At 39.2% G+C, this 26,863-nt stretch overlaps 1 protein-coding gene across 3 annotated transcripts in view; it reads right to left on the reverse strand.

Moving 5' to 3' along the window:
* LOC122816572 (hemoglobin subunit alpha-D-like) overlaps positions 1-26,863 on the reverse strand; it is an 85,370-nt gene that overhangs the window by 10,612 nt on the left and 47,895 nt on the right. The window contains exon 3 of one of the 3 annotated variants that reach the window (XM_044089435.1): positions 17,365-17,715. The exons of 1 other annotated variant lie outside the window; for it this stretch is intronic. In XM_044089435.1, the coding sequence (XP_043945370.1) occupies positions 17,587-17,715 (129 nt within the window). In that variant the 3' untranslated portion in view covers positions 17,365-17,586. Of the gene's footprint in view, positions 1-17,364; positions 17,716-21,271; positions 21,390-26,863 lie in introns of those variants that run through there. One more of the 3 variants, XM_044089438.1, reaches the window with a different exon arrangement.

Consider the following 26,863-nt stretch of genomic DNA (forward strand, 5'->3'; position numbering starts at 1 on the left):
ATACAGACCTGCAGGTAAACTTGTAGTAGCATGCCATGTGGGAGACAAGATGTTGGGTAACCAGCATGAAATGGATGTGTAGGCATGGGCATGTATCAAAATACTGGCAATCCATGTCATTGGAGAAGCAACTCCAGGATACACACATCTGCTCTTCTGTCTAGACACACACTCGACTGCAGTAAGTTCAGAGACCCTACCTACCTATCTAAGTACATAGACTACAGAACACAGTACTTAACACAAGCACCAATGCACAAGTCTGTTTTATACAAGACTGCAGGTGAACTTATAGTAGATGACATCAGCAGGCCATGCACAGGCACATAGCTTCATAGGTTCATATGAGGCTACTAGCCTAATAGAAGTAGGGTATGTAAAAGCCTAGTTGTGTAAAACTACAAGTACCCTTACTGAGCATAGCTGGATAGTTGCTTTTAGCAGAGCATATTTATGAGCAACATCAGCTGGCCCTGTCCATGAGGGACATAGGTGTCAGCTCAGAGGTGACTGTACAATCACCCAACCAGTAGTCAAGGCTGCGATGGATCAGGGTCATTGAGGAGCATTGCTTCACATGTAGTGGGAGCCTATTTCAGCATCTTGGGTGGCACCTATATCCCTTATAGACAGGCCCAGCTGTTGTTGTTCACAAAATCACTCTGCTAACAATGACCATCTAAATATGCTTAATAAGGGTACTTGTGTTTTTACACAGGTTTCTATTGCGTCATGTATAGTGACAACCATGTACTCCTAAAACTTACCAATACAATATGTGAGAGATGCAAGTATACAATAAATCAAGAATAAATGCTCACTCTCTCAGGAAACAATGAACCAGATATCAAACAGGTTTTCAGAACACACACTTCACCTCCTCAACAAACCAAGTGCACAACACATAAACCCACATACGCAGAGGTACTCATTAGAAGCTTACCAAAAGAGCAGAGGCCTTGCAAATACAAACCTTCTGCACACATGACAGTCCCAATGGAATCCACTACACATAAAATAAATGTATCAATATCTCACCCATTGAGCACTTTAGACAATACCCCTCAAAACCAATGTCTTGGACAAAGGTGAATCCATAGTGAGCTCCACAGATGTCCACCTCACTAGGTTGTATAAGGAGAAAGTCATGTTCAGCATCCTGTCAGGTGCCAGGATCTGCAAAGTCAAGCATCCACTCAAGTCTGTCAACAACAACCACAGTTACACCTCTGTCATACTCCATGTTGTAGTAAATGACTTCAGACATACTTCACTGGACTGTATGAAGACAGATATGACTGACCTCTCAGATTATGTGCCCCAGAGAGGTATGTCTGTAGCCCTAAGCAGCATTCTACCTTCACCCAGGACAAAAGAATTACTAACTTCAACGATTGGCTTAGCTAATGCTGTCACTCCAGGGTGATCCAGTAATTTTAACTCTGGGATGATATGGTTGACAGACCATGATGCTTTGCCAGGGATGGTCTTCATCTGTCACCTCTTTTCGTTTGGTTACTGGCCAAGGTACATTGCAGCCTCATAGTGACTTTTTAGGTAATGTCATAAGAACCAACTTCCTGATGTAGAAATATCCTCAAAAGACAAACCCAAGGTTATGCTGCTTAATGCTAAGAGTCTAAATCAGAAACTACACTCAGTGGAAGCACTTTTTACTTGGGAAGATGTTGATGTTTGTGTAGTCAAAGAGACATGGTTTAGGGCCACAGAGAGTACTCTGACCATGAAAGGCTATAATGCCTTCCACATGTTCAGGCTGCAAAATGAATGTGAAAGAACCAAAGGAGGAGGTGTATCAATCTTCATAAAAGACAAGTACACCTCAAGACTGGTTCAGCAGTACAACTCCCTAGAGTTACTACAAGTCCAACTAACTGTAGGAGGTAGGTATCATTGTTAGCTACAGGTCCACCAGCATGAACCATGGCAACCATAAAGTGCCTTCCTGGACCAACTTAAGCCACTCATAATGCAGCCAAACACCCAAGGCATGGCTAACTTTAACTATCCTTACATCAACTGGGATACATATACAGTATGAGCTCAAACATGCTCGCCCTAAGGTTCCTGCACTTTGTAAACAAATGCTCTAGAACAGGTAGTCTGCACTCCCACAAGGGGGTCGAATGCCCTTGTCTTAGTACTCACCAACATGGGAGATTGTTGCACCACCCCATGTGTGAGACCCACCCTGATAAGGTCTGACTCTAAATCAGTCACGTTCAATGTAACAATCGTACCTTACCCCCCTCAGGATCCAAAACGTGAAAGACTCTCTGCAAAGCAAACTATAGCCTCCTAAGTGATGGCATATATAGTTTAAAACCTAATGTCACTACTGACAAGAAAGAGTCCTATAGGGAGGTGTGCACAAATGCCCTGTATAAACACCTTTACAAGTGTATAGACGTGGCTGTACCAGAATGGATCAAAACTTGCTAATGAAAAAAAGCAGCCCTGGTGGACATCTAGCATAAACAGATTATACAAGAGAAAGAAACTGATGTTCAGGAATAAGAGGGATCAGTCCACTACTACAACAATGCAACTGGTCCCCTCTATTATCACTCCCATTGGACTCTGCCATATCATACCTCAATAACACATTTATAAACATCTTAAATAGTGTAGCACCTTCTAGAACTATTAAAATCAAGACAAACTATGCTCCCTGGCTGACAAAGGAAACTAAGTATTACTCAAAACCAGAGACAAAGCCTGGGCTCAATACTAGTCCAACAAAAGCCAAACCTCCCTTGATTTGTATGGTCATCTAAGAAACAAAGCCAAGAAACAGGAAAAAAATGATAAAAATTCCTACTACATTTCAACCCAACAAAAATACCAAAACAATCCTAAAAATTCTCAGCTTCTGTAAATCAACTGTTTAAGCCAGGTCAACCCAAAACCCAAACACCTAACCATACAAATTCTTCAGACAGTATAGCCACACAATTTAACACCTTCTTTACAAACTCTACATTAAAGCTAACTCCAGCCAACAACAAAACTCCTCTCCCCATTCTCACAGTTCCTGACAATACTTCCCATACCTTTTCCCTCAAAACTGCAAAAACCAGCACCATAAAAAAGAACTACTCAGTAAACTTAGGCCTACTTCTCTCGCTGATGATAATCTCCCCTCTGAATATCTCAAGTTAGCTGCTGACATTATCTCTTACCCAATCTTTAGCTTAATCAATCGCTCCATAACAGAACAGTACATTCCCAAGATCTGGAAAATTTCTTACATCACCCCTCTACATAAAGGCAATACCTCTACTGAGTTCTCCAATTACAGGCGTATTGCCATCTTATCTCCACTATCCAAAATTCAAGAGAAATGTATCCATTCCTAACCCATGCCTTACTTAATTTCCATTAACCTTCTAACTAATTCACAACACAGCTTTAGACCCAACCACAGTACCACCACAGGTCTCTTAAGCTTCACAAACTCTATCAACCATTTCAGAAACAATGGCCATCTAGTCTCCTCCATTTTCCTTGACATGTCCAAAGCTTTCAGTACTGTCTCCCACCAGAAACTCCTCAATGAACTTTCATTCCTTAAACTAAGCCACTCAACCCTTACAAGGTTCCACAATTACTTATTTGACCACCAGCAGGCTGCAAAATGGCAACATGAACTCTCATCTCTACTCCCTGTCCCATTAGGCATCCCACAAAGATCCATTCTAGGTCCTCTTCTATTTTCCATCTTCACCAACAAGCTTCACATTGCCACCCACCAGGCCACTACCATGCAATATGTTGATGACTCCACACTCATATGCACAGCCCCCTCTCTTTCTAAAGTCTATGAAATAACCCAAATATCATTTACAGAGGTAGAATCTTGGCTTTTGATGCTCAGTTAATCCTCAGTCCCAACAAAACTAAACTTATGATTTTCTCACTCAACATATTTTCAAACCTCCTCTTCCCTTTCATTATACATTCTTCTAATAACACAAAAATTGAACCTGCTACTCACACTAAGCTTCTTTGTGTTACAACTGATAACAAGTTGAGATCTGACAAACACATTATTCTAACTATAAAAAAAACATCACATTAATTAGGGCTCTCTCGACAGAGTCAAACCCTTCCTTGCTGACTTCACCAGACAATCTAGTGCCAGGACACACCTAATCTCTACTCTTCTTTATACCTCAGTCATTCTCACTAACCTATACAAAACAGACCTGGCAAAACTAGATGGCTGCTGCAACAAAATTGCCAGACTCGCCACCAACTCTCCTCACAGATCACATCACTGTATTGTCCTACAACAACTAGACTGGCTTGAGCTCCCCAATTACCTCACAAACACCCAACACACTATATACTTTACCTCCTAGACAGGTGTCTTGCACTCTGCAACCTACTTCAACCCTAATCTAACAAGACTACTTAGATCTTCTGACAAATTCCTCTTTCAAGTCACAAAAGCTAACAAATTTTCTGGTGATTCTCTTTACTCCAACCACATTGCCAGAACATGGAGCTCAGTCCCTCACAACATAATTACCACACCAAGTCACCTACAGTTCAAATTTCTCCTCAAATCTCACTTATCTAGTTCTTGGCTCTACTCCTACCTTACACCTGGCTGATTCCTTCCCCTCCTTCCTGCCATCTTTATAGGCTATCCTTCACTGCACCTTACTGTTTATCTTTACTTGCTGCACCTGATGGGAATTTCTCCTTCCCTTCTAATTCCTCTCCTACACTCTCTCTCTAGATCGCCTCTCTATTCCTCTGTGCCTTATCCTTCTTCCCTTTCTTTCTGAACTTCTTTACTACATCCCATTCTGTTTACTTTCTCTCTTACTTTACCATACCTATACTTAATTACTTCCTACCATCCTTCTCTTGTATAGTCAACTGTTCTGTCTTTTCTTAAATTTCTCTATTTATACCTTGTTATCCTTGTATGTAACACTACTGTTGGAGCTTATGTATTATACATTTATTTTATTTATTTTACATTTGTTTACAGGGAAAGTCTGAGTGGCACATGTCCTTTTTCAGCAGAGGCCCGGGGAGAAAAGCTCCAGCTGGAACAGTAAAATACAAAATGAGGAACAAAAATGTCTAATACAAATCATCAAATGCTTAGTAGGAATATTCTGAACTTAATACATAGATGTACACTGTACAAATCATCAATGCTAAGTACCAATATTGTATATTATAGTCTCAATCTAATGTTATACAAACAGCAGAACATTAGTGGCATTTTATGCATGTATGGAATAAGACTCGAAGAAGGAAGCTCAACATTGGAATAAGACTTGAAGAAGGAGGGTCTACATTATAGCAATAGCAAAAATCATCTAGTGTGTTATATGTTACATCCAGGCCTCAAAGAGAGATTCCTATTTACAAAATGTTAAAGAAAAATATTGAACAAGCAAGAGTTAGTGTTATGCTTTCTTCTTATTAAGTATGTCAATGGTAGATTGTGTAGAGTGATAGATGTGAGGCAGAAAAGGAATTGTATGAGAGATTGTGCAAAGTGTGTAAACATGTTGGAGAGATGATTGTGGAGAGTAGGTAGTTAGCTGTATGATTTGTTATTTGTAACAATCTTTATTCTGTTTTGGGGTTTCCCCCCAGGCATCCTCTGAAAAAGGGCTTGTGCCCAATTGGAATTTCCCAGTCAATAAACATTAAATAAAATAAATTAGACATCTTGTAAAGTCCTCTAAAGCTGTTTATGAAACTAGATTAGCATCCATAGCTAAGGATAATCACAGGACATTCTTTAGCTATGTACGTAATGTAAAAGAGAAGGCCCGGCTTTGCACCAAATTCATAGTGGACACTCATACTGAACCTGAGGACATAGCCAGCCTGCTAGCAGACAGCTTTGGCAACAATTTCACACCTCTGTCTCCACTGAAAATACCCCACAGCATACCTGTCAACAGTTCTCTACCAATTATCTCTGAATAACTGGCTAAAACTGCACTCAGAATTGCCAAAAACACAGCCTCTATGGGACCAGATAAAATCCCAGGCTGCTTACTAAGCAGTCTAAAGCAAGAGTTAGCAGAGCCACTGGGTACTCACTTCAACCACAGTCTAAGTACTGGATTTGTCCTGGCAGAGCGCAAAAAAGCAAGTAATACCCTTGCATAGAGGCAGTCCCTCAACCGACCCAGGGAACTATAGACCCATAAGCCTGACCAGCCTTGTCTATAAGGCCATGGAGAGAATCATCTTGGACTTTATCAACAAGGACATTGGTGAGTTTCAGACTCTACACCTGACCTACTTTGGCTTTGTCAAGAGCAGATCATGCCTATGAAACCTAGGGAAATTTTTTGAGTGTGTCACCAAAGCCTTGGATGAAGGCCAATCACTACATACTGCTTATCTGGACTTGCCCAAGGGCTTTGACTCAACCCCCCCCCCCCACTGAGGCATCATTGCAGAACTCACTCACCTGGGGATTACATCATTAGATGGGTAGCCAACTGGCTCACCAACCGAATGCGTACAGTCATAGGTGGGGATTCCACCTCTACCAGCAGACCTGTTACCAGTGGTGTCCCATGAGGTTCTGTGCTCGGCCACCTACTGTTTGGAATGTATTTCTCAGAAAATCAAGCGAAAAAAGATGGCCTGTGGTTCAACAAGTTTGCTGACGATTGCAAACTGGATACAATCATTGGATCCCTAAATGATATCAACATACTACAAAATGCACTTACATATATAAATTATTGTTGCCAAAGCCACAGACTTAAAGTTAACCCCAAAAAATGCACTAGTATCCCTTTTGGCAAAGGAGAAGTCAGTGAAAATTACACTATTAATAATACCCACTATCTTCTAACCCAGTGGTGAGAGATTTGGGAATGCAGGTTGATGGCAACCTTACCTTTGATCATCATGTGTCCACTGTGGTAATGAAGGCCCTTTACACTGCACACCTCATTAGTGAGGGCATAGCATCCAAGACTAATGATTTTACAACTCCACTGTACTCATCCCTCATCAGACCAATAATAGTGTACAATGCTCCCTTTTGCATATACATCACCAGCCACCTGCAGCAGTTGGAGAAACTTCAGAGGTTTCTCACTATGAAAATCCATGGACTTCCAGCACATTACCTACATGAACTAACTGAAGGCCCTGTCACTGTTCTCTGTATCATATAGACTGCTAAGAGGCAACTTGTGGCTGGCCTACAGTGCAGCCTTGAACCCTGCCTTAATGAAATGCTGCACCTCCACAAATCATATGGGGCATAACTCACTTGCTCTAGGGATCTTAACCTAGCCTGCAACATCAACAGGATATGCTGGAGTGACAGATATGTGTCCCAGACATTGTCACTCCTAAGCATTCTATGGGCCATATCTCCCCATCCATTTTCCAGGAGAAAAGCACTATGTTGCTGAATCCCATCGACTATGACTTGATTTTCAGCATCAGTGAAGGGGGGGGGGTTCTCTTTGAATTGACATGTCTGAGTGACATACTTGTAGGTGTCCTAAAAGACAACAGAAATATAATACACATAAGTATCACATAACTGCAAAGTAACTGTTTCCAGATAAAACAGAAAAGGTAGCCAGTCAGTATTATCCACTGGAGAAACATAAAACAGTCCAGAGATGTGAAATACTGGCAACAGACAGGATGCAAAACAAGGGGAGTAACAAAAGCAACATATTCTTGTTTGTGTCATAACATTAAGTCATCCTTGCCCCCCCGCCCCAAAAAAAGAACAGGCAAATGACCCATTATGCTACAAGAGGCTTATCATCACATCCCTGTTCATTCAGACTTCACATGTTTCTTAAGGTTTTGTATGTCTGGATCACTTATCAGTTGTCTACCTTAACCTTTGGACTATCCACTGCACCAAGAGTGCTCATAAATTGTCTAGCTCCAGTTATACCTCATTGCAGGCTACACAATATCCACATTTTCCATATTTAGATGACTTGCTTATTTTTGAAGAGTCTTTTTGAAAGTGTCAGGAATCTCATCCTCTCTTGGGTTAGAGCTCTCTTACACAAGCTGGGATTCCAAGAGAACATTCAAATGTCTTTATTGACTCCCTCACACAGGATTGTGCTCCTGGGATGTCAACTAGACACCTCAGTTCAAAGAGCACAGAAAAAATAGATCCTTATTTAGATCTGTTTCTAATGTTTTCCACTCAGGCTTTGGTCACTGCAAGGAAATATCTAAGGGTGCTGCGTCTCATGGCATCCATGATTCTCATGATACCCCTGGCGAGACTCCACATGAGAAAGATACAGTGGTATCTGAAATCTGTTTGATCCCAGCATCAACACCCTTTATCCTTTCAAACTCTAGTGCTGGGGGTTTGTATCAGAAGAGAAATATTTTGGTGGAGACAACAGTTATCCTTAAATCCAGGTTTCCCTTTCTCCCTCCCTGCTCCAGAGCAGTCAGTCACCACAGACACTTCGGATTTTGCTTGGGGAGCAGTTTCAAGAGGGGGGTGTGGGACACCAAGGATAGATGCAAGTACATAAACATCTATAAGATGCTTGCCCTGATCAAGGCACTCAACTCTCTGAACCATCTTTGGCCTCTGGGATCTCTTCAAAGTGGTTTCAGACAATACAACAGTCTTGTGGTACATCAACAAGCAAGGGGGAACCAGGTTGTAGCCCCTTTGTAGACTAGTCATGTTAGCTTTGGATATAGGTTCACAACACATTTTCACCCTACAGGCATCCTACATTCGGTCAGAGCAAAATTGTGTGGCAGACAAGCTAAGCAGGACCAGGGCAGACCCTCACAAATGGAAACTAGATAACTAGATCAGGGGGATCTTCAAACATTTAATCTATTTGTAGGGGGTTCCTCAAGTAGACCTTTTTGTTTCCTCTTTGAACAATCAAATGGCAAGATTCTGTTCCAGGACTCTATGCAAGAAGACCTGGAAGACAGATGCTTTTTGTTTTCTTTGGACAAGAATGTTCCTGTATGCCTTTCCACCCTTTCCACTAATATCCAGGGTACTTCTGAAGATTCAGAAGGAATCCCCAAAGATCATTGTGGTGACTCCCTTCTGGTCTAGACAACTGTGTTTCTCTCTTCATTCTGAAATAGCCAGGGGCAATTACCACAAGCCTTCTTGCAGATTAGATCTATTCACACAAGAACAGCAGGGTGCTTAATATACTCTAAAATCAATCATTTTCAATTGACTGCCTGGATGATAAAGTCTTAATTCCTTTTAGGCACCTATTTACTGAGGATATGCATCAGGCATTAATGGAGGCAAGAAAGCCTGCTAATAGAAATTCATATATTAGTAAATGGAAAAGGTTTTCTCTTTGGTGCCAGCAACACCCATTCAGGGCTAGTTGTTCTCTGGTTTTACAATACTTGTTTGAATTACTATCTTACGGCCTTACTTATTCATCTGTCAAGATTCATTTATAGGCCATTTCAGCATGTCTACCCATAGATCCTACTCTTGCAAGGTATTCTCATGTCAAAGTATTCTTGAAAGATGTTTGGCCACCAAGTAAACCAGTGTCCCCTCCTTGGGATCTTAATTTTGTGTTACAGAAGCTAACACTTGCTCCTTTTGAATCCACTAATCTGGCTGCCTTGTGGTGTTTATCATGGAAAACAGTTTTACTGATTCCTCTGACCTCCGAAAGAAGGGAATATGAGTTGCAAGCTGTTATGGAGAGTTAACCCTAGCTCATTTGCTATAGGGGCAGGGTTTCTTTGAGAACAAATAACTCTTTTATGACTAAGGTGGTATCCAAGTTTACTTTAAGTCAAACTATCCATCTCCCCGTTTTCCTTACTGAAACTATAAATGAGGGAGAAAGGATACTCTATACCTTGGATGTCCGCAGACAACTCAGGTACTATCTTGGCAGAACTATATCTCTTACACCTTCAGATTAATTGTTTATTTCTTGTGGAGTTAATAAGAAGAGACAACATGTGTTAAAACAGACTATTTTCAAATGGCTGTCTAAGGCTATTACTTTTTGTTATATTTAGTATAACTACAGATTGCCTGTATTCCAGGCAGGGTCAAGGCCTTCTCTACTAGAGCACTGGCCTCATCTATGACTTTTTGGAAATATTTGGATTCTAAAAATATTCTAGAAGCTGCTAATTGCTCCTCTGTACATACTTTTCCAAAGCACTATAAGCTTGAGTACTTCTCTAGGTCCCGATTAAGATTTGCTAGGATTATTCTCCAGGGACTCCTGGACTCTTCTCCTTCCACCTCATAAATGTAGCTAGCTGTGGTAATCATATAGCTAAGGCTACTGCAGCAGTCTTCAGTTTGATGAGCATAGTACAGTTGTATATGTTGAACTTAACATAACAGTAGACGTTCAAATGATTTCTGCTGCAGTAGTTCCTCCCTCCCTCCATCTCCCTTGTTTTTTGGTGTGTTTTTTATGCCAGGGTCTGGACACTTATGGTTTGTTGTTCCTAGCATAGTCCGTTAAGGGCTCAGCCTCCCTCTTTCTGCTGACAGGAAAGCTCTGAACAGCTTTGCACCCAAACTAGTCTTTTAGTCACTCCATACCTCTCAACTGTCTGGATTTTTGCAGAATGCCCAGATTTTTTGCCTCATATTTTTGGTCTGTTTCTTCTAAAATTGTGATTTTCTGGCAAATCATTGAAGACTGAAGTCAGAAAATAATAGCACACATTTGAGATTCAGACTTTACATCCTCTAAGTTTGTAAGAGCAATATTTAAAAGGTGTACTTATTTTGGGGCCTTTGTCCCCCCATTTTTTGTGCTTTTTTTCCAGATTTCTTACTCGAAGAAGTTGACAGGTATGATCAGCTCAGCTTGAGCCACTTGACAGTTTGAGCATGTCCTGTGGCTGAAGCTTTGGAAGCTGGACGGCTGTTACATTGTTACAGATATACCTAAGGCTACTGCAACAGTGATCATTTGAACATCTACTGTTATGGTAAGTTCAACTTATACAATTGTACTTTCCCTGCACTCGGCCAAACTGGTCCAGCACAAGTACTGTATTCACTAGCAACATTAATATCTATTCTCTAAACTCTGATAAACTGTGCCAGCACAAATATTCTGCTCAGTCTCTATATGAACATTCAGCAAGCCATGTATTTTCACACTCTTCCATAGTCTGAGTAAGAATCATGATAACAACATGTCCAATTTACATTTAAGTAGTTAAAACAATGATTAAGAACCTACAAACCGTAGCTAAAGAAAGCAACAGCTATACTGATTACAGGACTACATTTCAAAGAGGCATGACATTTTCCTTGGGAAATGTTTTAATTAAGCTATGCAGAACTTTGGTTTAAAGTATTATGCCTAAACAGAAATAATGTCAATGTTGATGTTTGTAGATGCCAAAGTCAGAAAATTATATTTTGCAGAAAATCTAAGGTTAAAGGGGATGTCTTTTAACTCCAGAACATTCACAATATCACTTTATACTTCATTGATTTGAGTAATTATTGAATATGATAATTCATTTTGTACCTTTTGAAAAGGTACATCAGACTAGAACAAAAGGCGAAGAAGTTCTTCACTAGGAAAATCAAAGGGTTGGAAATTAATTACAAAGGTTTAAGGAATTGTCATTGCATTGTCTTTCTTGAACATTGCTTAGAAGTGACATCTGTCTGGTCTCTAATGCAATCAAAGATTGTAAAGTCTACTATCTTAAAAGCATGACAGTTAAACTTATAAAACTACTTATTTAATCCATTTCATGTTAGCAATATCAGCCATCAGCAGCTAGTACAACACTTGAAGTTTTGCAATTCTGACAAGGAACAACACTACAAAACACATTGAAGCCTAACAGTCAAATATGCCTTAAACTATGACCTAAAAGGGGGGCAATAACAACAGTATCACTGCAGAAATCAAATCAAATCAGTGCTGCTCCCGAGACACAAAGTACAAAGTCCCAGCACCCCGTTATTCAATGGTAGAATGACAGAAAATATTCTCAACACAGTGTACTCTAGCCCTGTAAAATATTCTACCAGCCATTGCAGCTGAAGGAAAGGTAGTACTCAACATTGTAAGATGTACACTGATGGAGCATATCGTTGGGTTTCTAGGGACTGGGGCTGCTAAATGCAAATGTTTAAGACAAAGACATCATGCATTCACTACACCAAACTCTTTCTTCTAGTATCATCCCTTTTCATAGCAGTGCCAAATATTGTTGAGACTTTCAGTAACAGATACCTAGCCCTTTGTCACCACCCATAAAAAAAAAGACCAAGAAGAGAGACTGGTTAATAAGCATGATGTGGGATAGGGTGATGAATAAAAAAGTATATTTTGTGATTTAAAAGCAATGCTAGAAATGTATTTACTCTCTGACATTAATCTAGTTAAGGAAAACAAGGTAAGGAAATAGATTCTCAGCTAATTTCATTTACTGGTTCTCAACATATAATTTTGTGTTTTTTATTTTTAATTCTTAGTTGTTTTACTAGCAGTGTAGAATATGTGCTGCACATGTACAGACTAAAATATATAACATTTTTTTTTTCTATTGCAGGACTTTCAAATGGTATTAATATGCAACAGTTTGACATTCACTGTAAAGTCTGCCAACAATGAAACAAGTCAACTCTGATTAATGTGCTGCAGCAGATATTTGCAAACTTCTTAGCCCTTTTACCAAACGTTGATGACTATTAATTTCCATGATTTTCAGTAATAAAATAAGGAGAATAAGAATGAAAATGCTTCTTTCTCCAAAGTGCTGTATGTTCTGCATAACCACTACCCACTGAAAAAAGCAGTGAAAGATCTGTTGGTACTGGAGAAACTTCTTTAATGCCTCCCACAAATATATATATATATATATATATATATATATATATATATATATATATATATATATATATATATATGGTGTGTGTGTGTGTTTGTGTGTGTGTCTCTGTCTCCTCACGCGTATGTGCTTATATGAAGAAATAATCTTAGTTACATTTCTACTTACTGCCTGTAAGACAGCAGTGGAAGGCATTGGGCTGGGAATAAGGCTGGTGAGACTCTGGAGAGCCACTGATTACAACTCTGTGCTGCTTTAGGTCAGTGTAAAGCTTATTTGGGAGTGGCAGACATTACTTATATTACTGGAGGCAGTAGTTCACATTTATCATATGCCCTTAAATCCAGTTGCCCATTGCATACTATTTGGTGCCCAGTGGTGTGGATTATAAGACATTATCCCTTGACTATCACATATTGATATTGATTGGTGACATAAAGTGGAATGGTCTACCCTTTTATTACACCTATGTGCATGATGTATACGGTGGAAAACTGATTCATGAAAGTTGAATACCATTTTTGTGTAACAATACACATTTTTAACAAAAAAATCAGCTTATTAACATGCACTTAGCTGGCCATTGCTACATATGATACATTATAAGGGCAGCACCATGAACAAATATATTCTTTTAGCTTCAGAAGTTTAGAAATCCATAACCTGTCGGTTTAGCCCCTTAAGTCATCTGTAGTGGACTAAACCAGAGTAAAGTGAAATCTTTCCATTTCAGTGCTGTTGCCTAGATTTCGTCTTCCATGGACAACTAAGCTCTACTGTTGTCTCCATTTTTAGAGTAAATATTTTAAGAATTAACTTTGAATAAGCTTGAACATTACTGCTGATGTTCTTAATGTCTGAGGAAGTGATTTACAATTAGAGTAACATTAGTGGGAGGAATGAATGGTTTTCAAAACATCAGAATGTTAAAACAGAGTGGGCTAACATTATATTATTAACATTTTAAACACTGCACAGTGTAGGATAACATGCAGTAATATATTCTGCCACCAGTAAGCCATATCAATGCTCATTAAATGGCAAAGTGACCACAGGAATGTATTTTAATTTATTTCTTTCCAATGCTGCATGCATTGCCCCCAAAAGGCCATATCTATTAACAAGTCCCTATCAGAAGTTCAAGTTTTCAGAAACTCAAAATTCATATGGACGAGACCATATAAAAATTATTTTCTGAAAACTCAAAGCTTTTGAATGGAGATCGTGGTACAGTGAGGATCAGGGAATTTAGACTTTTCTCCACAGTAGTGTGATATCAGAGTTGATATATATAATATGCAGTGAGTGCAGGGGTGCTTGGCCACCCCTCCAAAAATGTAGAAAAAAAGTAGGTTTCTGTTTTTTTCCGATGTTCTCGTTTTCAGAAAATTATTCATATGGTCTCATCCATATGAATTTTGAGTTTTCTGAAAACTGAAGTAGAACCCTATTAATATATCCTGAAATTAGATGTAACATTAAAGTAGAGAACATCCCAACCCCAGGAAAAGGAGGAAAAAGGTGGAGTTGAAGAAGAATTGCAGCACCTCAAAATGGCATGTGTGAGGACTCCACAACAGATATATGACCGAGCCAGATATGGAAATAAGGTACATAAGAAAAGCTGCTAGTGGAATGCAGAAGTCCAGGAAGTCATCAAAAGAAAGAAGGTGTGCAGGAAAAAGTGGGAGATAGAAAAGACCAACTAGGCTAGGAAGGAATACTGGTTGGCTAACAAAGAAGCTAAGAAAGGATTTGCAATAGCAACGAACAGGGCATCCAGAGGTACTCAGCCAGTTTTTGGAAAGTGACTCATAGGTGGCACAAAGAAACTATATCAGGTTGCAAGGCAAAGACAGAAAGATAAAGAAGATAGTCAGACACCCTTCATAAGGGATGCCAGCAACAATCTGTTCACTAATCCACAGGACATCAAAAGCAGGTGGAAGGAGCATTTCCAGCAGCTTCTGAATGAAGAAAACCCACAGAAGCTGTACTGCCCCAGAAACAGCCTACAATGAGAGATGAAGAAGTGTCCACGCTAGAAAAAGTAAGGATAGCACTAAGAAAAATGAAGTCAGGGAAAGCAGCAGGCTCAGGTGAGATCACAGCAGATATGATAAAGATGCTGAGTGAGATAGGGGAGAAATGGCTCCTGAGGGTACTTGTAGCACTGTGGAGAGAAAGGCATATCCCAGATGACTGGCGAATAAGCATACTCTTGCCAGTGTACAAGAAATAGTGGATATGCACAACTGTGAGCAGCACAGAGGCATCAAACTCATATCACATTGCATGAAAGTTCTGGAGAGAGTGATTGATAAATGTGTACGCAGAGTAGTAGAAAGTAAGCTGGGAAATGAGCAGTTCAGATTCAGATCAGGCTGCAGCACAACTGACCTGATGTTTGCAGTGAGACAGATAGCTGAGAAGAAGCTAGAGATGAGGAAAGAGTCCAACTGGCCACTCCTAGACTTGGAGAAAGCATATGACAAGGTTCCAAGAAAGCTGATTTGAACAGTACTGCAGTGGTTCGAAGTCTTAGAAACATTGGTAGAATTAGTGCAGGCCATGTACAAGGACCCAATGATTCAAGTACGATCAGGGTTTCAGACTCACAGAGGAATTCCCAGTGGGAGTGGGAGAGGGTGTGCACCAGAGTTCTGCTCAGAACCCACTGCTGTTCATACTGGTAATGGATTACATTAGCAAACAGGTTTGAGGGGACAGATCAACAAAGTTGCTGTATGCAGATGATGTGGCATTACAGACAGACTCTGAGCAAGAACTTCAGCAAATGATAGGGGAATGGAATGCAAAATTGAAGGCACATGGGATGAAACTAAGCACATATAAGACAGCGGTAATGGCAGCAAACTGGGAAAATCAAAAGAAACTTAGATTTGAGATAGAAGGGAAGATACTGAAATGAGTAAATAGCTTCAAGTATCTGGGAGGGGTGGTTGAGGAGAAGGGAAGTCTGAATGAAGAGGTCAAAGCTGGAATCAGAGAGGCTGCAGCCAACTGGCATAGAGTCAAAGGTGTAGTCTATGACAGAAGAATGCAAAGAAGCTGAAAAGTAAGGTGTACAAGACAGTGATAAAACTAGTACTACTGTATGGTGCATAAACCTGGGCAGTAAAGGCAGAGCAGATGAGGAAGCTAGAGGTGATGGAAATGAAGTGCCTGAGTAGGGTAGTAGGATACACTGTGGGACAGACGAAGAAAAGATGACATAAGAGCAGAAGCCAAAGTAGCTCCAAGTGCAGAAAAGATGAAAGAGAACAGATTATGGTGGTCCAGACACATGCAGAAAAGCAGAAGACAACTTGTTGAAGAAGATTTGGAACAGACAGAAATAAGGTAAGAGGAATTGAGGTCATCCAGCAAGGAGGTGGATGGATTGTGTGAAAGATCTGTGGCAGTTAGGCATGAATGTCAAAGAAGGCAGGAGTGTGGCACTGAATCAGGAGAGAGATGGTGACAGGTAACACAACACCCTGACCTCATATATAAAAATGGGAAAAAGGGGGCTGCTGATGATGATGATGATGAAAGGAAGAGGTAATTATGCACAATCAGGAAGCAAACATACATATCAGGGCAGCATTTACTTCAGAGTGATTATTTTACAAGTTTGTTGGGGGGTATTAGTTCTGCTTTTGCATAAATGTAGACATATTTCAAAAGCAGAAGACCTCCATAAAACAATAATGCAAGCAGAACTTTTTTGAAGGCACATGATCTGATTTGCTCGTGAGATTTAACCTGTAGTTGCTTTTTTATCAAAGCTGTTGGAAAACACTGCATGTGTCTAGCAGAGAAGCTAAAATTATATTTTGTCATTACTGCTAAGGAAGGGAGGTTGCCATGTCCTTTATTACTCATGGAATATATTCACCAAGCCTGTCAATATGACTGCTGCCCTGCACTTCTCCTTCCAGCTGTGTTCAGCTATATTAAATTGTATGCCTCTGAACTTATACAGCAGAATATAAATTCTGCAGGTGTGTGTCTTGGAAATGCATAAAACTGTACTCGTCTTTTCAGTGGGTTCCTTGCTAACATGTACCAGCAAGGTGTTACAATAATATATAATGCTGCATGTGAGAATATCTAACAGATCACTGTCCACAGGTGGCTGAGCTTTAGGATAACATCCATCAATTGTTTTTTGTTAAACTTCCATAAAAGTATCATTGCAAAATATCTACACAGTAGCCCAATAGTGTTATCATCATTTTGCAGATTGTACCATTTTATACAACTGCATTAACAAAATTCATAGTTTAATCCTTCATTTTGTCATTTGCTTTACTCTGTAGTGCATTTTCCTTACAAACATTCAGACATGTCACAAAGATTAACTATACTCTTAATTAAGAAAAAAAGTCTTAGCTTCAATGCAAAATGATGATTTACAGAATAATAATCTTAATAGCTTAGCTGATTGCAAAAATATCTGTGCTGTTTGCAATGCCAGAGAAAAGTCAAGGTCATCAGGCTGCATAAGATTTGCACTCCATTTTATATAGACAGAAAAAAAGTCAGTCTGTAGCAACAGTGCTTTTTAGTGATGAAACAAGCTCATAAGTTCAGCTAAGATACAGTCCAGTAAATAAACCACCTTGTTTAAACAGCATGTTAACAAATGATGCAATGATACCATAAATTTGAAGTAATAGCATGTAATTAATTTCTTAGTCTGTCCGACAAAACTACATATAGTAGTTATCGGTATTTTACAGCCAGGATACAGGAAAGCATGCACATAAATTTATCCCAAACGACATGAACATCTGCTGTAAAGTCATCTTGCAGGTGAACAGCCAAAACAGTTAAAAAACATTTGGAGAAATACTGAAAAAAAAAGAGAGAGTAACAGTTAGGGTCAAGTGCATGTGAAATAGCTGAATAGCTTCTATAACATACTATTAGATTCTGTTTTCTAGAAAATTTATGTCATCTTTCTCTAAAGTACATTTTTTAGGTTCTGTTTTCTAGAAAATTTATGCCACCTTTCTCCAAAGTACATTTTTTAGGTTCTGTTTTCTAGAAAATGTGTCACTTTTCTCTAAAGTACATTTTTTTGATTTTTATTTTTCTGCAGGGAGGCAGTTTCTTTTCTTATCTACCAAGAAATTAAGATCAGGTAAAACATAGCAATATCTCTGAAGGTTTAAGCTCAGGACATGCCTCCTGTCTTCTATCACACCTCATGGTTAGATTCTGTCAGTTTCCCACCAACAGATATCCTCGTGGAATGCAAACGAATGGCCATTTGTAGCACTGTTGCTAAGATCAGGAGCAAGGATTATGACAACTTCAGGTATCTGTCAGTACACCCAGAGCATTTGTCTGATGACAGTATTACTGACAAAGGAAGTGGTGTCATGTTGATACAGGAACAGGACAGTCATGTGGTGGAATAAAGAGCTTTGAGCAAAAGACTAAGTCCAGCTGAAACTTGGAAGAATCTATAGGCTTAATATAGGTCTGGGAAAACTATTCTCGCTTAAACTGAGAAATGTTGGCTATGGTGGCCTTTTCCCTACATATAAAACTCCTATGCTCTGAAGCAGAGGAATTGTGTGGATATTAAAGATGTTGTCAACAGACACAATTATGTTTAAGCCATATCTGATAAAATGTTAAATGGATGGATTGTTCCATAAATCAAAAATTACTGTCCATGAGCTAATCATTGGAAATCTTCTCCATTCCCCAATTGCAGTCAAGAATACAATGACATTCCAGAGTCCCAAGTGGAGGGATACTACACTGAACTGAATGGGAGCATGAACAGAATGTTGCTTAACCTCCAAAGAATACAATGACATTCCAGAGTCCCAAGTGGAGGGATACTACACTGAACTGAATGGGAGCATGAAACAGAATGTTGCTTAACCTCCAAAGAATACAATGACATTCCAGAGGCCCAAGTGGAGGGATACTGCACTGAACTGAATGGGAGCATGAACAGAATGTTGCTTAACCTCCAAAGAATACAATGACATTCCAGAGGCCCAAGTGGAGGGATACTGCACTGAACTGAGTGGGAGCATGAACAGAATGTTGCTTAACCTCCAAAGGACAGGTTGCAGCAGCCATATTTCTGAACCTGTCTAAAAACATTTGGCACTATACTCATGATCACCTCTTACTTAGAATAGCACCACCTATACAGAGTAGCATAGATATATTTAAATAATGGTATCATAAGAAGTTTCAGCAGCTGACTAAAGGGCAGAAATACAGGGTCAGATTGTACACTTAGCTATCGAATGGCTTTCAAACCAACAATGGAATCCCTCATGGATCACTCCCTGGCCCCTGTTATTGAGCATATACGTCAACTCTCTGCCTGCACATCGTAATGGTCTGGCCATGGTTCAATATATGACATTGCCTTACTGTGCACTGTTAATCATCACTGTTCAAACAAAAGAAACTACAGGAGAGTTTCACATAACCTGAGAGATGTTTAGTGACTCTCATCTAATACTAAACTCTAGCAAGAATAAAACTGTATTGTTTTGCAACTACTGTTAGCCTGCAGATACATTCAGTATTACCATTATAGCAAAAGCAAAAATTCAAATGTGGTGCAATGTATGCAACAGGTAAAATACTTGGAGGCCCTTCTTAGCAATTCAGTGTTGAATACCAGATTATATCAAGTGCAGGAAGTTGCATGCTGATTAAGATTTTAGTCAACTAAACATTTCAATTTCTGCGCTCTATTCACTTTCCATATAGCAGTCACTTTATGAAATGTTATGCACCACCCAAACATTTAACATCTGCTAGAGGACTCTTATCAGTAAATACTATAACTTATGACTTATTCGGTGATTCTACTTCAGAAACCATAGCAGTGACAGGTGCAATGCTCACCCCAGCAATTAGTAATATCAGGCGATACACTAATAAACCTGCATCAAAAAAAAAAAATTGTTTCTAAACCTTTTGAAAAACAACTTTGTTTGCAGGAAAGCCATCATATAGCTGTAAAGTTGAAGCAATATATTCCCACAGCCTAAAACGGTTATGCCATCTTAACCGCACCACTGTCTAACTTCTGTGTCTGGTTGTTATAATTTAGTGATGTCATCCAGACTGTCTAGATAGCAACTGTATGCTAAGCAGTACTTAAGCCATGTAAGTAGATGGATTCTGGATGCAACTTAATTAGTTTATGTATCTAATTATTGTTTCTGTTGATGGCATACTTCACTAAATGTTTTTTTCTATCACATCTAAGTTTAGTCATCATGTCTGAAAATCTATTCTCCTATTATTGCGCAGTTAATTTCACTAGGCCTCCTCTGAAAGTGAATCACAACCCAGGCGGACAGTCCACTTAGCAAAACATAAATAAATCTTTTCTAAATTATTATAATGACACTATATGAATAAAATAGATTTACCAGATTAAAAAAATATGTTGTGGACCAAGTTGTTAAGTCATTTAGTTTATACAGTGTTATTATGACAAATTAAGTGGCAAGATGTTTTCCATCTTCACTTGCATCATTGCAATACACTCTCATGTAAACTTTGTTGAATATATTTATATTTTTGTTATTTGCACGTCACTGTCAAACTGTATATCAAAGGTTGAGCTGCAAGATAGCAGTTTTAAATTTATGAAGCAAACTATGCAAGTCATTTATTAATTTTTAAAACAAACAACTTACACAGTGTTTGGCATGCTGGGATAGTAATTAAGGAAGGAGGAAAAAGGATACAAGGGATAGGATGCTGCTACTGGCCATAGCCAGGGACCAGGGAATCAAGCAAGCGGTGCTTCTGGAAAGGAAGCTGTGGATGCATCATGGACAAGTGAAGTCTGAACCACAAAGGACAGGATGTTAGTCAGTGTTGGTTATAGGATGCAACAGAAGACAGAATGGGGAACACAGAAGGTTGGATATTGTTGTATGAAACCAAGGGACTCTACTGCATACTGGTGGCAAACGGAGAAACAAAAGGCAGTGTGGAGAGTAAAGTTACTGGTGCCTGAGCGAAATGAAAGTCAGGGTTGAGGTTATTGCTGTGACTTGTATATTGTCTTCTAAGATTTATGGCATCTCACCATCTGGCCAGTCATTGACAGACAGGTCAGCGAAGTCAGGCTGCTGAAAACTACAGTCAAGTATAAAAATAATCTAGCTGCCATAGTTGTCTTGTAGGTGTTTTTTGAACATAAAAAGAAATTATGGTGTGTGGACACATCAGCCAAAAGAAGCCACGCTGATCTATACATACTTCAGGCATGCATGGCGGAGTGTGGAGTCACCGATGCTGAAGGCATGCCAGTATAAGTGAATTTTGCATAAAAGTACAATATAGAGGAGGTCCACCAATGCATTATCTGCTGCTAGAAATGTCACAGACATTGACTTGCCTTCTGCCATTGTGATGTTCTGTACTGCCATTCTTCTTATTGGCCTGGGAGGACCACGTGGTGTCCTGCAGCCACAGTATTCATATTCCATAAAATATTATGTTTGGTAACAGTGCTGGGACACCTGCATTGGAGAGAAAAGAGAATTTTATTTACTTTTCTTTACCAAGGTTGGAACTTTGAGTAAAGTCCACTGATTGGTTTTCAGCAACCATCTTCACTGATCTTTCTTTCATTTGACTTGTCAGGTAGTTGAATGCCCTGCATCCATCTACTAAAGGCTTAGAGTTAACTATAGATGAGTTTCTGGTACAGACGTTAGGGGACAGGTGATTATATGTATAGTAATAACTAAAAACACCAGTTAATAAAATATATAGAATTTATACTTTGTATTTGTTGAGGAATTTCTTTGGTATTAGTGGTTAAATAACCAGCAGAGGAGTCTAAAACATGTATATTACATTAATTAAGTGTTGTAATTGCGGTAGCGTTGTCGCCTCACAGTAAGACGCTGTCCGGTTCGGTTCTCAGCTAGAGCGTCTTCTGCGTGGAGACATGCGTGAATGGGCGCAGCTTCGTTGAAGGTTGTGCGTCATGCCTGGCAAGCCGGTGCGTAAAAATCAACTGCCAATCATTAGCGGACCGGAGTTCCGCTGTGGCGACCCCTAACCGGGAAAAGCCGAAAGACACAAACAAGTGTTGTAATTGCTGGTATAACCGTAGTTCGCTTTATTTAAGTTATTGATTCATTCTCAAGTTTAATTAAAATGAACTTTTGAATTTAAGGAATGTGGTTTATTATAACTTTTGATATAATTTGTTTTATAATTATATACAAAAGCAAATGTTTAACTGGATTTGTTAATCGGGGGGGGGGGGTTTGATAAAGGTGAAGGTAAGAGGTTGGTGAGCTACTCATAGTGTGACATGCTGAAGTCATTAAGAGACTTGATGAGGGTTGTACAGCTTGCAGAAATGAGGGGATTATGGATATTATTATGGAAAATGAAAACATGGTTTGGGAGACTGGGAGCAAGTAAGGAATGAGATGAACAGAGGAAAAACCAGTAGAGATGGTCAACATGACATAACAAGAGTTTAAAGTAGAAAAATGGGCAAATATAGGCCAAAGACCACAAATGTAGGCAGGTATCAAAAAAGGAGATGACAAACTAGAATCAGAATTGGAAATACTAAATGAGATGGGAGTATAGTAGTGACATGTATTATGAGCAGAAAAGAATTTAGCAGAAAGACAATGAGAAGGTGGTGAATAGAAAGGATATTCAGTAGATTGATAGGAATAAGAAAGAGAGACAGATGGATGTGGATGATGCCAGAGAAAATCTGTAAGAGGGATATAGGAGGGCTTAGAAAGGGGTCAGGTACAGCATGAACAGAGACAGATAGAGATAACCAATACAAACTATGTGGAAAGAAGGAGCTGTCTCAGCTGGGACAGAAACAGTTACATATAGTAAAGATACCAATGTAGATCATAAACTAGTACAGCAGAGGAGAAATAATGTGAGGAAACAAAAGAAATATTTGGTGACCAGAAACAAAATAACCTAGGGAGTTATAAGTCATTAAAGTCTTGACAATGGAGACACCGTTATAAGTCATTAAAGTCTTGACAATGGAGACACCTGAGACCAGGTTGTTGTGAAACCAGGGATTCAGCTCAGTAAAACTTGGAAGGAGGTGGTGAAGGTATTTAACAGAGGGAAGGCATGGATGTAAGTTGTAATGCATGCAGTCATTAGTGACCTGCAGAAAGCAGTGCTCAGGTGGCTGCTAAGATGACCAGACAGGTACTAAAGAGAGATATCAGGTTTAGGGGCTGGTGGCAGCATTCACAAAAGTGTTACCTGTTCACAGGAGTGCTAACATGACAAAGAAGGTAGAAACAGGGGAATATAATGACTGGCTAAGTTAGCGGGCAGGCAATTGGGATTGGAACCTGTAGGGCAGTAACTACAGAATAGAGTACTAGTAGAGGGCTGAAACAGAAACCAGGTCTATGTTGGGGACAGGTTATACCTCATTCCAAAATGGGTATCATTATTCTGTCATGGGCTGGCAAAGTATCTCTCCTCAATAACTACCTTTAAACTTGGGTAGAAGGCCATGTCAGAGAAGTAGAAGGACAGATACGAACTGCAATAGGCAGAGGAAGAAAGCAGATGAAGCTCATAGCACAGAAATAAATGAATAAATAAAAATGAATCAGAGCAATCTTAGGTGGCAAAGTGTAGAAAAAACAGGAAAAAGGGGGTGGTTGCCCTAGTCGCAAACTGTGAGGATGCCTGGCTGTAGATTTAGAAGAACTGCCAATCTGTGACTGACACTGAGAATATTATCGTTAAGTATTTAAGTTGCCATAATTGTGACTGCTTAAATGACCAGTCAGTCAGTATCCCTTAAGAACTGTAGCTAAGGACTATTATGTATCTATATAATATCTTTATGCTAGAATTTAGCAAAGCTATTTGCTACAGTTTATCAAGAAGTTATTATGTATTTAGCCTTTAATTTTGAGAACTCATTTTCGTCAGTCTGAGGGTGGGAGAGACAAATGGAGGCATTGCTCAGGTCACCAATTAACCTTCTACAGCTCTGCTAAATAGTATTTCTGTGCAATGTGGAAAGTCTGGGAAGTAAGATAGAGGAGCTGCAAGCAGTGATACCAGAAGGGAGGATGACCACTTCTCATATCACAGAAACATGGACTAGTGGTAGCAAGGATGGACAGATAAATGGTGGGAGGGTGGGAATGGTGATGGATACATAAATGGTGGGAGGGTGTGAATGGTGATGGATACATAAAATGGTGGGAGGGTGTGAATGGTGATGGATGGATAAATGGTGGGAGGGTGAAATGGTGATGGATAAATATAGGCCCTCATACAAGTCAAGGAAAGAGGATGAGAGACTGAGGGAAAGAATAACAAGTGGAGTAAAGGAAGGAGGGCAGTTATACTAATGGGGTATCTGAATTTCCCCGGAACAGAGTGGGAGGTCTTCAGCTCTGGACTGGGAGGGGATTTCTGATTGACATTTTGCACCATAATTACTTAGCCAGTTAATGAGAGATGTTACCAGAAGGGGTAAAATACTGGGCACTGTCTAACCTAGCCAGAAAGGATCGTGCATCTCCACATGAAGACACCATTAGCTAGCTAATGTGTGGACTTGGGGAAAGAGTAAGAAACAACAAATAAATATGATTATGTGGAATTGTTTGATAAGAAGTTATACTGAACAGGGAGAGAGTATTAAAGATGAATCGGGGAATGGAAAAAATGAAGAGTAGACAGGTTATGGGAATGGGTAAGGGTCGGTGCACTCAAGTTTATAAGCAAGTAAAGCTCTGAAATGTTTTACTGAAGGAAAAAAAAACGAAAGAGAAGGTAATTCTGGGAGTAGTTCTAGAGCTGGTCGCGTTGTGCATTGGGATTATCTTTTCATCTTATTTGTTTTACCATTTTTTAGCAATGCTCATCCAAATGTTATAGAATTTGGTTATTAACAACAGCCTCAGTATTTCTGTGTGATCACTGTGCACTTTTAGTGAGGATTTTCACTTTTCTCGCCTGTAATACATCTGTGTAACATTCGCCTTGTGTGTGTGCAGGAAAGCTTGCTTCCTTACAAAAATTGTTCGTAGAGTTTTTTTTTTTTTTGTAATGAATCAAGAAACTTCCTGTATGGAAGATGCTAACAACATTTTTTTGGAAGTATAATACAGCTCTTAATGAAGGAAAGTTTTTAGCTGTAAAATCCAAACGTTAATGAAACTACACAGTGAAAACCATAAAATACAATAAAAATAAGCACTTTTATCTGGGTACCTCCCAGACTTTATCAGATAAAATAACCACTCCATTAGGTGCTTTTTAACAACCTGCCTTAGTCAAATATCTTTGGTAAGCCACTTTCTTAAAAAAATACAAACCAAACCCTAAACATACATGATACTGCATGATTACATCAAAAAAGATTATATAACTAGACTACCTCCCTTAAGTTTAAACCAGCTGAACAGTGCAGTAAAAAAGAGGAAGGAAAATCCTTTATAAAACAATTTTATATATATATATATATATATATATATATATATATATATATATAAATACACACACACACACACACACACAAATTACAAAACATTATGTAAATTTATAAAAATGGATTCCCCCTTACCGTAATAAATAAATAAATCCCCAATTTCTGCCTAATAAAAAAAGTGTTTTTACAAAATATATTGCTTTTAAAAATAAAATAAATCTATTCTTTCATAACACCTTATTCTACCAGTCTATTTAAAAAAAAAAAAAAAAAACAAAGACCATAAATGTAATTAACCAGGCTATCCAATATTACTTTACAATTTCATTAACCCCCTTACCCCACCAGAAAAACTTTCTGACCAAGCAGGGGTCATCTTTCTAATGCTTTCTTTTTCAGTAAACAGGCTATGCTACAATTTTCATTCAAACCAGGAAACCTAAAATCATCAAAGATTAGTTGCCAATATAGTTCTCTAATATCCAGCAACAATGTCCATGCCCCTCTTCATTTCCCAGGGGTAATATGTTCTAAAATTGTAAATCTAAATTCATGGTCAGGGTACACTAAACTATGTTTCAATAAAGCATTACTAGTCTTCCTCTTTTTTATGTCATATGGGTGTTTGTATATTCATTCTTTTAAGGTGTGTTCGGTTTTACCTATATAATAACATTGGCATCCCTGACATAAAGCTATGTATACCACCTGCCAAGTCTGGCAGTAAAATTTACCCCTTATCCTAAAAATCCTATGGTTAATCAGAATCTTCTCTCCCACCTTAATCCACTTACAGTAATGACATTGCCCACATTTCCTCATACCCGTAACAAATGAACAAGTATCGGAACCTTTTGGCATATGTTCAAGGATGTTTTGTAAACTAGGTCCTTTCTTATATACAACAATAGGGCTATCTCCTAATTTCCTAAAGGAATCCTGATCATATTTTATTTAAGATGACTGTTTTGTAATCTCAAAACCCATTCAGGCTGCTGTACCTTGGCGCAGAATGTTTCCCCTTTGCAGTAGCCTCTGTTGATGGAAACTAATTTTGGTCAGGTGTGCCTAACCCAAGTTTCCCCACACTTGCCTGTAACTTGTCTGTTCTTCTATTTATTACGTGTAACTTGTCTGCTCTTCTATTTCTTTTCAAAATATACCTCAGAAAGGAAGAAGGGAGATGCAGGGTTAATCATACTGAATGAGGATAGGGTGAAGGTCATTAATAGCCAGAAGCGAATGGAAATAATGAATGAACATTTGCCTTGCTGTTATGAAGAAAAGGAATGGAAGAGTGCCGTGCTGTGAAGAAGATAAGGCCAAGCGCAAAACCCGGACCTACTAATCATCTGTGCAGGACTACTCTAGTCCTGCACGGAAGCAGCAGTTGAAGAGGAGGACGGCATCGTGCCATGCATATTAATGAAGGTGTGCTGCCTGAACCCCAAATGCTACACGGAGTGTGGACGAGTGCAGGGGGTGTGTCTGAAAGCAGAGCTCTCAGAATAAACACGCCCCTGC

Source organism: Protopterus annectens, chromosome 12.part0 (genome assembly GCF_019279795.1).
Source record: "Protopterus annectens isolate FY-2018-M chromosome 12.part0, PAN1.0, whole genome shotgun sequence".
In the NCBI taxonomy this organism is placed as follows: Eukaryota; Metazoa; Chordata; order Ceratodontiformes; family Protopteridae; genus Protopterus; species Protopterus annectens.